This window comes from Cyprinodon tularosa, unplaced genomic scaffold (genome assembly GCF_016077235.1).
Source record: "Cyprinodon tularosa strain WSP-4 unplaced genomic scaffold, ASM1607723v1 ctg98, whole genome shotgun sequence".
Classification (NCBI taxonomy): Eukaryota; Metazoa; Chordata; class Actinopteri; order Cyprinodontiformes; family Cyprinodontidae; genus Cyprinodon; species Cyprinodon tularosa.
The window spans coordinates 4,016,174-4,028,381 of NW_024039762.1; the positions used below are offsets into that span (position 1 = coordinate 4,016,174).

Genomic DNA, 12,208 nt, shown 5'->3' on the forward strand with positions numbered 1-12,208 from the left:
AATAAAAACACTTTAAGTTGTCAAATAAAATAAAGGAGACGCTGACTCTATTTGATAGCACAGATAAAAACAGCTTGTTAAAAAATGTATTATTAGAGATGTTTAAAAGAAAACAGAGAGATGTCAATTTTATCTCCTTTGGTAGAAACAGTGTCTTTACCAAAACATCTCAATCCACAATGACACAGCAAGCAAGGCCATAGTTATGGATAGGTTTTGTCCAGTAAACATATTGTGTTGGGGAACCAGCGACAATCTTTGGTGCACCCTTCTGGATATTTATCAAATCTTACACTCAAGTCTAAACTCCTAGACAAAAATAGAAACAAAAACACAAGTAATCTGCTTTTATGGTTTATTGATGTCAGCTTTTTTATTTTAATCTATACATATACAAAAAAAAGATAATTTTGCCTTTTTTTTTCTTTTTTTGTCTTTGGGCCATCTCATCTGTGCCACCTAATCTACATTTCGCAAGCTTTGTTGACTCAAACAAGTTTAAATTAGAAGTCTAATTTACAGGATTTGAAACCATGAATGACAGCAGATATAGTGAACATCAGCATGATGGTTAAAAAGTTCAGAAGTCTACATATTTCATGCCTCTGGCTTAACATGCACAGTAAAACTGAAAGGATGCAAGTACACAGCTCTGTGGTGCAACTGATAGGTCATTTTCTGTAATTAAGCCTCCCAGTTGCAGATAAAAAAGTATTTAAAAGCATAAAAACTATAGTACAAAATTAAGCACCTTGTTTATTGCACTTTATTAAAAATACAGTTGCATTCAAAGCTAATGTATGATGGATTTGTGCAATTTTTCTTCATAAAATTATCCATGTTTTAAATGTAGGTTTTTTATTTTATATATATATATATATATATATATATATATATATATATATATATATATATATATATATATATATATATATATATATATATATATATATATATATATATATATATAAAAACTGTTTTCTCACCCCTCGTGGGGTGGTATGTGTCATCCTCAAGCTCGGGTCCTCTACCAGAGGCCTGGGAGTTTGAGGGTTCTGCGCAGTATCTTAGCTGTTCCTAGGACTGCGCTCTTCTGGACAGAGACCTCTGATGTTTTACCTGGAATCTCCTGTAGCCACTCTCCCAGTTTGGGGGTCACAGCTCCCAGTGCTCCAATTACCACTGGCACCACTGCTGCTCTTACTTTCCACATCTTTTCTAGCTCCTCCTTCAGTCCTTGGTATTTCTCAAGCTTCTCGTGTTCTTTCTTCTTGATGTTGCTGTCGCTTGGGATTGCCACATCTATCACTACTGCCTTCTTCTGCTGTTTGTCGATCAACACGATGTCTGGTTGGTTAGCCATCACCTATATATATATATATATATATATATATATATATATATATATATATATATATATATATATATATATATATATATATATATATATATATATATATATATATATATATATAATTTTTTCTAGATTCCAGCAAACACCTGCATTGTTTTGAAAGCTCAACAGGAAGTGCCAGATATGTGTTGTGCGGCTTTGCCCTCCCCTCTCAGAGATCTGGGTGCTGTTCTGAAGCATTGGAGGATAGGATGGTACCTTGAGGAGAAATTCATGCAGTTCGCCGTTGGTTCAGCGGCCCATTCATTTCACTCTTTGCTGTAGATTCATTAGTTTGTCCTGAACTGGATCAGTAAACAGTATCTAATCAGCTCCCTCTACATGACCTTGCACTGACTGTCATTTTAGACGGATTTTAGGAAGCACCCACACGGTAAGGTAAAAAGCATCCCTGATCGCGCACAGCACTAGAAGACGGGGTAGTTATTATGCTTTTACTGCCTGCTTAGCACAAATAGAGGAATCAAAAATAAATAAAAAGTCTTAAGTTTAATATTGAAACTTTTGATTCTGATCTCTATAGATTACATTGAATATATCAGATGTGATGTAGGCCTGGTTAAGCCTTGTATTGCAGCTGTAAGGCCGCGCTGCACCCCGCGGAAAATACATTTAAAAGGCAACATAAATGCAGATTGTATTAAAATTTAAAAGGGGAAAGGGGGGGGGGGGGTGTCTTTCTGTAAAAATATGCTAGAGGTTGATTTTTGATCTGGAAATGGGGATTATGTTATCAGTTTAAGGCAAGAGCGCATGGAGGAGCGCAGCTGCAGCAGCGCTTGGTCTGCTGTGGAGGGAGGGAGGAAGGGGGGGGGCATTAAATCTCACCTCGCAATATTTAAGCTTTTTTTTTTTTTTTTTTTTTGGTCTTTATGACAGTGTGGTTCTCAGGGACATGATTTTTTCAGTGGAGCCCGAGGCAACCCCCTCTCCTCCCTCTGGTAGTCGTGTGTGGGCCAGTAGTGCTGCTGACACATGCGCTCTGCAGACCGGTGCTCCCCTGTGAGCACGACTGAGTGTGAAGCTCATCAATCAGAGCCTATAGAGCAGGATTATAGCAGACCTTGATTATAAGAGGCGTATCAACTGGCTGTTGTTTCAGAGTAATGTAGTAGGAAAGTGGAACTTACAGATCAGCTTGATGTTTGCAATGCCTGCTTTCCACACTCTGCAGAACATGACCTAAATCCATTTTTTTCCGTGTCTGTTTGATTGCAGGTCGTTACCATGGAGATTGTCACACATTTAATTAACGACACCATAGAGTTCTACAAATGGACCCTAACCATAGCAGGTAGTAAACTACATGTGCTGTCATTGAGGGTGGGATTTTAGCAGTGGTGGTTCTAGACTAAATGTTCCAGGGGGCCAGGAGGGGGCCAGTGTGTTTTCATGGGGGTACAGAAAAGCATGAAACAAAAAAAAAAAAAAAAAAAAAAAAAAAAAAAGAAAGAAAGAAAAAAACTGGCAAGGGATTAAAATATATTAAGAGAGCTGCATGAAGGGACATTTCCATTCAATTAGGTTTAATAAAAAAAAAAATGTCTTCCAATTGAAAATATTTATTTTTGGCTTCCATATAATTTTATCATATTTAAAAATGTGGATTGGGATTGTCGTTAAAATAAAAATAAAAATCCCTTAGTATAGTAAAACAGCAACTCAAAAATTGTAGCCATATAAATATCTAAAACATCAAATAAAGATTTTATTTGGGATATTAGGTTAATATACATTGATAATTTAGGAACTTTACATATTTTAACTTAATTTAAGTTAAAAATTACGGTTTTCTATAAAATCAGATTTAGAACTCAAGAAAAACTGATAAATTCAGCTGTAACAATTCGTTTTTGTTTTTTGTTTTTGTTTTTTAGAAAAAAACATTTAGCAGATGAAAGCTGGGATCCTATCTAAATACCACTAAACCTATCACCTTATTTTTTTTTTAAATAATTTGTAAGAATTTTTTAATATATTTTTTAATTATAAATGTGCAGTGTTTGATTTTCCTGTTCAGAGTTAAATTTAAAGACCTGCAACTTCAGCATCATGCATTTTGATGCGTGATGCATTTGTCATTAAAAAAATAAAATAAAATAAAAGATAACCCAATGAATTAAACATTTTAATTTATATTTTCATCATAATGGCCCAAAGTTTCACAGTTCTTATGCAACACAATTAGTATAAAATGGGTCAAGTTAAACCCACCAGTGATATAATTAAGACAAAAGAGGCATTTGGCATGTGTTAAAGGATATCAGGTGAGAATAAGAGCAGACCTGGGTCTGTGTTTAACATATGCATATTATTGGGCTTAACTGTATATTTTTAAGGCATTCAAAATCTACTGTGCTCGTAGGCCCTCGTTAAAAATCCTTTTCCTTGTCAACATGTAAAAAAAAAAACATAATGTGAACAAAGTAGGGTATCAGACTAGTTGCTGTGGCTGTTTAAAATCACAAGTCAGATGATCAGAATAAAACATTCAAAGAAAAGATCTTAAAGATTTGTAGGTCTCAGAAGGAGATATGTTTGAAATTCGACGGAAGAACAGTCTGCAGGGAAACATTAGCTGGTTGATTTAAAAAAATATATTTTGGCTCTGTTGCCAAAATGGCAGAATTGGCCATTCCTTTTCTAATACTGAATCTGATTTTTTGTGTTTAATTTAACACCTAATATTCAATTACATTTATTTGACCGCACCATTGTGGTGTCCCAAAAATGACCACAGTATACAGGGCTGCGGTTTATGGCTGAAACAATTAATCAGAATAATCGATCATTGAAATAATAATCAACTCATTTAGTAATCAATCGATTAATCATTAACTGGAGTATAGAGACTGTAAGACATGCCTTTCGCTAGTAGAGCAACCCACGTAGAGCAGTAATTATATCAAAATTGCAAAACATTTCTATAAACATTTGACATTTAAGATGAAAAAATTATGTTTTCATCTGTCATCTGCTCTATCCAGAAATCCTCCAGTAGAAAGGTCTTAGTTTCATATGGTTTAATTTTGTAACAAACCTTTTATTATCTGATTATTAATCGATAAATCAGAAAAAATAATTGACAGATTAATCGATTTGCAAAATAATCGTTAGTTGCAGCCCTACTGCGGTTAGCTTTCCGTACAGCAGTTCAGCTAATAAGAGCCAGATTCATAATATTTGATATTGAATATATCATTATTAATACAGTAGTATTAGTGTTATTAGTAGTAGTATTAAATATTCATTATGAAAATATAGAAAAAAAATATTAATAAAAAATATTTTGGAATAATTATTTTGGACATATACATTTTTTTTTTCTGTGGTGCAGTGGGTAGCACTGCTGCCTTGCAGTAGTACTGGTTCAATTCCCAGCCCAGGGTCTTTCTGCATGGAGTTTGCATGTTTTCTCTGGGTACTCCAGCTTCCTCCCACAGTCCAAAAACATGACAGTTCGGTCAATTGGCTTCTCTAAATTCTACTTTGGTGTGAGTGTGTGCATGAATGGTTATTTGTCTCTGTGTTACCCTGCGATGGACTGGCGACCTGTCCAGGGCCCGTAGACAGCTGGAGATAGGCACCAGCACCCCTCGCGACCCCGCCTGGGGTTAAACGTGTCAGCAAATGGATGGATATTTATTTTTCTCTACTTATTTGAAAATTGTGCACCTAATAAATATTTTCCTCCACACTCTTCAGTGCTGCAGTGCTGACTTGTTGGAGACATGTTGCTCAAGAGGTTTTACAGCAGACCCCTTCAGGTTTATTAATGTGCTCTGCTCCACCCTACCACATCTGCTGCTTTGCTGCTGAAAATTAAAACAGGAAAATGTTTCCAGAGGAGTTTAGGGATGTGTGGTCATATCAGTTATGATTGTTACCCTATAATCGGTATCACAGTTTTTTTTTTTTTTTTTTTTTTTTTATGAAATCTTTAGTTTTCAGACATGGATAATTTTAAGGTAAGGGAGACGATGTCGTGTTATGGTACTGTTAGCAAAATAAATGAATGGGAGTGCGAAAGCCCGGATCCTTCATCAAACATCCTTCAAGCTTTTTAAAAACAGGTTCTAAAACATAAGCATTTAGCATAAAGTATGCTTTACATAACAGAGTGGCAATATGTGTCTTGCAGACAAGCGAGTGGAGAAATGGCCTCTGATGGACAACCCGCTCCCAACGCTGGCTATCAGCACCTCCTATCTGCTCTTCCTTTGGCTGGGCCCCAAATACATGAAGAACAGAGAGCCCTTCCAGCTCCGCAAGACTCTCATCGTCTACAATTTCAGCATGGTCTTCCTCAACTTCTTCATCTTTAAAGAGGTAGTATTAGACATTCAGCTGTGCTTTTTATCTGTGCATGAGTCACAGTACTCCAAAAATAGGCGTTCTGTGGTGATAACACACTCATTGCTGCTCAGCCTTTTGCTTGTAGTGCGTCTGCCCATCTGAGTTTGTCCCCTCATGGAGTTACTCTCTCTGTCCTTTTAGCTCTTTATGGCGGCTCGGGCAGCACAGTACAGTTACATATGTCAACCAGTGGACTACTCAGACGACCCCAATGAAGTCAGGGTGAGTATGTTGGAGCCCGGAAAGCTGAAAGACATAAAAAAAAAAACCAAACATACATGCATGATCCTCCAGAGTATATAGTGCTCTGCAAATATATTAACACTGCTTCAACTATTCTTCATGTCATCACATAACAACCATGGACTTCGGTATATTTTATCACCATTTTTAGAGAGTAGAATATATATTTAAAGTAAAAGGGAGCAGATTATTGGTTTTTAGAACTGTTTTACAGAAAATAAATACTTGTAGAAGGGCTCTTGGAAGTGCAAAATATTGCTGCAAGTCTGTATTTTTATGTCTCTTGATTTGCATATCAAGAGAATTGTGCACATCTGTATTTGTAAAACAGCTTAAACCAGATTTTCAATGTCTTGCCCCAATTGCCACAACTGGATTTTAGGTCTGAATTTGGGCAGGGTCATCCTAGCAACTTGATAATATTTTGATCACTTCCCTTGTAGTTCTGAATGCATTTTAAGGGTCTTTGACCCCTATGCTGTCTATGCACATCCTGAAAGACTCTAGGCTTACAGGATTCCTCTGTATTTAGTTAAATTCCCCTATTGCTGCCATCACTATGTTTCTCAGAGGGATGTGCTGTTTCACTTTTCAAGCCAAATATAATCTGTTGACTTAATGAGGTTGAATATAAATACACATAACATATTTTTTTCCTGCACATTGTTCCCAAGTTGCTTTATAAAATAAAGTCAAATTAGTACTAATTGAAGTTTTAAGTGTTGACAAAAGAGTTCAACTTATGTTGGTCATTTTGCAAGATGGCTTAGATTTACTTTATCAGAGTTTATTTGAAATGATATATGATTAGCTTTCTTCAGCTTCTTCTGTATGCTGTGGCGAACTTTCTGAAGTATATCTAGTTTTGCACATATTTCAAGCATTGCTGGCTATAATTAGCCTTCTAATTAGTGTACCGCACTGATCAGGATAATCCCAGTGAGCGTTTTTTTTATAGCTTTACTTTCTGGTGTTGAGAACCTGATCAGTTTCCATTCAGTTAGACTGTAGAAAAACACTTGAGCTGAGGGAGGAATCGGTGTTCAGTTTCACCTTGCTTCGTCTTGCTCCATGACATAGATACAAGCTTGACAGACGAAGAAAAAAAAAGAAAACAGGAGCGGATTGTTTACTCTGTTTACTCTGAGGTTAAGATGTTAAAGATGAGTACAACACGACCCTCACGTTTGCGTTCTGTCTTTATTAAACACGGATATCGGGCTCCAGTGTCCATTCGTTATTACTTTCTGTTCCTGTTGAAAAGCCCTCACTCTTTAACAATGCTGATTCCTCGTGTGTTTCTCTGGGAAACAGGTAGCAGGAGCTCTCTGGTGGTATTTCATCTCCAAAGGCATTGAGTACCTGGACACAGTGTTTTTCATTCTGAGGAAAAAGTTCAACCAGGTTACCTTCCTGCACGTCTACCACCACTGCACCATGTTCACGCTTTGGTGGATCGGCATCAAGTGGGTGGCAGGAGGACAGTGTGAGTTGCTCTCAACAGCAAATACAAATTCCACATAAAACTAAAGCTTTATATTTGACTGAGTAGATTATTACAGAACTTGTTTACATTCTGTTACTTAACAAGAAATTAAATATGGTTTCTGTTGGCCCTTCAAAATTAAGGTTAAAATGTTCTTACACAATAACAGTTTCAATAATTTATAGAGTTGATGATTCCTTTTAATAGAATCCAAGTTACTTCCAAGTGAACCTCATATTTTTTCCAGATATTGTAGTAGTATTTCAAGTAGATTCGTGTAAAATCATATTCCACATAACTAATCAAACTAATTAACTCACAAAGGCAGAACATATGACTTTCACAATGAAGTGAATACAATTGGCAAATAAAAGTTTTCATCGACAATAAAACTAAATAAAAACAGTGGGAGAGATCTAGGCAGATTATACAGTGAAGTGGAAAGGTGGGAGGAGCTTGAAAAAGAACAGTGAGGTTTAGTCTACAGCTGTTTATTTATAGCAGTGGAGCCATATCTTTTATAGCATAGAACTATAATAATATAAAAAGATTATAAATGAACCAAAGTTTCACCAAAAAAACTCTTTTTGTTACTGTTTTAATGGACAAGGATAGGAAGGGGTGAGACGTGGGGTTGGGACCCCCATATTTAAGAGCCCTGGTTTAGAGCAATCTGGCTTTCCTTTTGCTAATGTTGTGCTTTCTTCCACCTGCAGCCTTCTTTGGTGCACACATGAATGCACTAATCCACGTCTTGATGTATCTGTATTATGGCTTGGCCTCCTGTGGACCAAGAATCCAAAAGTACCTTTGGTGGAAGAAGTACTTGACCATCATCCAGATGGTAAGAATGTCTCCCCTTTTTTGGAAAGAATAAGTTAGTAGAATATTATTATTTATAATAATTTAGCAATTTAAATTTTTATAGTAATTTAGTAATTTAAATGAATGACTTCCTTCTCGCGGCTCAGGTCCAGTTCCACGTCACCATCGGCCACACTGCTCTGTCGCTCTACGTCAACTGCGACTTCCCCCACTGGATGCACTACTCCCTCATCTGCTACGCCATCACCTTCATCGTCCTGTTCGGCAACTTCTACTACCAGACCTATCGCCGCCAGCAGCCCACACGCCGCGACGCCTCCTCTTCTACGAAGGCAGGCAAACATGTGTATAACGGCAACCTGAATGGGCTAAGCAGAGCTGCAAATGGAACGCCGCTAGTGACGAGCAAAGAGGAGAAGCCCCAGGAGAACTCAGGGAGGAGAAAGAGGAAAGGACGTGCCAAAAGGGATTAGAGGTGGAGGTTAGGGAAGGGTGGGCTATGGCCTCTGGTCTAAAACATGTAATGCTTAATTTGAAAAGGATTTAGAGGGATGGATGTTTATTTCTTTAAGTCACAATAACCTGAGTTGTTGTAGATAAAAATTATGAGCTATTGTATGAGGAGAGAATGGATCTGTTAAAAGGAGGTGTCAAAGGTCAAAAGCGAAATGGCCGCTAATAAATAACCCAAAATGGAAACAAAGGGTTTGGATATATCATGGTATTCCGTCTCTTTACCGTGGTTTAGATGTGGTAGATAACAAGGTATTCAGATTCCAAACATGGAGCCTGAACAGGGAGAGGTCTCATAGATCCCTCTTGGCAGTTTTGTAACAGCTCCGTCAGGGAAGGCCTGAGCTGCAGTGAATAACAGACACTGCTGTAATGAGACGGTAATACAGATGGTAACACACGCACAAACATTTCACTTTTTACTTGAACTTACAATTTATCAGTTTGTCACCTTATAGGTATAAAAATTTTATCAATGTCTTTTTGTCCACCTTTTATTTAAGCTTGTCAATGCAACGTCTTTGGTTTTATTTGTTCAGATGTCTTTTTTTGTTACTTTTCCTTTCATATAAGGGATCCAATCATGAGGACACCATCCATTTATATGCAGAGAAGAGTAAACTGTACATAGAAACAAAAAAGAAGAAAATGCTCCTTTTAGAGAGGGATGATCTTGTTCCATCATTGCTAATCCCTCATGGGATAGATGATCTCTTGAGATTTGCTTGCATATGATTAGAACTTGTTTTATATTCCCATACCTGTTTGTCATGTGATATAATGTTACCAGTGTCCAGCGAGATTCTCTGTTTCCCCACTCTGACTGAAAAAAAAAATGTTTTTTTTTTGTTGTCTGACATTTTTATCTGTCTTTTTCATGTTAAACCTGCTGTATGTCTTGGTACCAGAGACAGAGGATGTTGGGTTCTGGGTTCCGCATTTGCATTAAAACCTTCATCTCTGCTCTCTTCAATTAAGATACCTTTACATCTTCGAAATATAGCTGTTTGCAGACAAATGCTCAGACCTTGAGCTACATTGAATGTAAATGTATCTGCAAAAAGACTCAGCTTAAAAGATGTACATTCCCCCCCTTTTTTTTCTGTCAAAGTGTTTTCACTATTTAAACATAAAGCTGGTTACAGGTATGTTACGCCACTGTACAAAATACTTTTTCATTGACTTGTCAAAGCATAGCGTGTATCAGCTCTCTATTCGCAATCTATCAATGCTTTTATTATTATTATTTATTATCAAATATTTAATCTTATGTAAATACTTGTTCCCATCTTCATCAGTGTTTTTCTGTGTATCTGTCTTTTTTTTCCTGATGTACAGATTACATTGTGATTTTTTGTACTCTGCTCATTTAAGAGTGGACTTTTCTCTGTCCCAAAGCCCCTTGGTAGTTTTTTTTCTTGCGTTTCTTTTGGTATTATAACTTAAAACTGTCTCAAATTGAATAAAAACTAATGCCTGTACTACTTCTTTACCTGTCTATATCTTGATGATGCAAGTACATTTTCCAACACTAGAGGGAAGTAAGTAACACCATTATAACAAGCTTACACTAAAGGAAATTTTTATGCTTAACCCTCATGTTTAAAGTTCTCACCAAAAATGATTTAATATTTCATATTTAATTAAAAAATGACTGATATGATAAAAATTGCTTTTATTGCCTTAAATGTTGAAGAAAAAAAAATTCTCTTTGATACAAGTATTGAATGTACATTGAAAGTCTATAGTGAGGTTAATTTTAGAGGAAACTTTGCTATTGGTTATTTCCAAGGCAAATTTCAACATCAGAATCAGAACCTTTATTGCCAAGTAGTGTTTTACAGGTACAAGGAATTTGTTTGGTTATGAACTGCTATATGTAGACAAGCAAACTTTTAGCTGATGGCAAATCATTTCTCCAATATCAAAGTCTGGATAAACAAATGTAAGATATGTAAGGAGACCACCATGGCAGTTATAAAAAATTGGCACCACTGACATAAGTATAAAGTAAAATGAAAAACTGTACATATACACATGTGCTAAGATGTTTTTTTTTTCTCCTTTGGTAAAACAGTCAGTGGGGCTTTTATGAGGCTGGTATGGGAAGAAGCTATCTATGTGTTGGATCATTCTTGTCCTGATGCGCCACAGCTTTTTGCCACATTAGAGAGTCTGAACCAGTTTGTGCCCTAGGTGGGAGGGGTCAGCTGCAACCTTCCCTGCTTGCCTCTGGAGTCTGGAGGCGTACAGTTCTTGAAGAGAAGGAAGATTGCAGCCCATTGTCCTCTCTGCAGAGCAAATGAGAAACTGCGGGCTGCTCTTGTCCCTGGTGGTGGCAGCAGCATACCAGATGGGGATGGAGGAGGAGAGGATGAACTCAATGATAGTGGAGTAGAAGTGCACCATCATTGTCTTTGGCAGGCTGGATTTCTTCAGCTGCTGCAAGAGATACATCGTCTGCTGCTCCCCCTCAGGGAGGTGATGTTCAGCACCCACCTGAGGTCTTAATCGATGATGGTACCCAGGAAGCAGGAGGAGTCCAATGGGCGGCTGGAGAGTCACACAGTCTGATGGAGCAGGATGGGGCTGTGCTCTTTCTAAAGTCTACCATTATCTCCACTGTTCTCAGAGCGTTAAAATCCAGACTGTTCCTGCTGCATCGAGTATCAATGAGTTGAAATTAAGGTGGTGCTTTTTGTGCTGCTTCCATGCTGTTAGGGGGTCTGTAATCCTCTTGGAGGTGTAGTCAGTAACGTTCAGCTAGAAGAGCTTGTGCTCCAGCTTCTGCTCTAACCCTAATCTTAGGTTCACACACAGGACGGTAAGGTAGAGCCATTAAAATCTTTATGTTGAAAAAAACAATATTTCAGACTGAGATTCAAGCTTTAAAGTCTGTGCTTGATTCTCCTTTTTCCATCTATTTTAACCACATATTAGAGCTGTTAAGTGTGTACAGTACTGACTGCTTGTGAAGACACCATTGCCCACAGATTGTAAGGGTTCTTGTTAATGTTTCTTAAAAGCACATTCCAGTAAAAATAGCCAATCTCAGCTTCTAAGGTTGTCTTTATTCCATATACCATAAAGATAAATAAATCAAGAAATCCACTTATAACAGAGATGAATTGTTAACGGTCACTTTTGATTGATCAAAAGGGACATTCGTGGATCATTGTATCATTGCTAATAAGAATTATTAGGAATCACAATGTTTGTTGTAACATAATGATGCCAACCACACAGATTACCCTAATACTGGATATTGCTTTATATGATTTGGGTCCATTTCAGCTGAGAAGCATCTCCAGCATTTTATGCTCCAGCTCTAAAAATACCATTGATACTAAGACACACAATTCCAGTAAAAA

The 12,208-nt window shown here is 37.1% G+C and overlaps 1 protein-coding gene across 2 annotated transcripts; it reads left to right on the forward strand.

The window, feature by feature from the left end:
- The first annotated feature begins 1,559 nt into the window (after positions 1-1,559).
- elovl4a (ELOVL fatty acid elongase 4a) lies at positions 1,560-10,321 on the forward strand. Of its 2 annotated transcripts, none has more exons than XM_038275905.1 (7): positions 1,560-1,792; positions 2,633-2,708; positions 5,556-5,743; positions 5,912-5,992; positions 7,328-7,499; positions 8,216-8,343; positions 8,471-10,321. In XM_038275905.1, the coding sequence occupies exons 2-7, from the start codon at positions 2,642-2,644 to the stop codon at positions 8,795-8,797; spliced, it is 963 nt and encodes a 320-aa protein (XP_038131833.1). In that variant the 5' UTR covers positions 1,560-1,792; positions 2,633-2,641; the 3' UTR covers positions 8,798-10,321. The 2 variants fall into 2 exon arrangements, with proteins under 2 accessions (XP_038131833.1, XP_038131831.1); XM_038275903.1 differs by having other exon boundaries at positions 1,560-1,787.
- Positions 10,322-12,208: the final 1,887 nt, after the last annotated feature.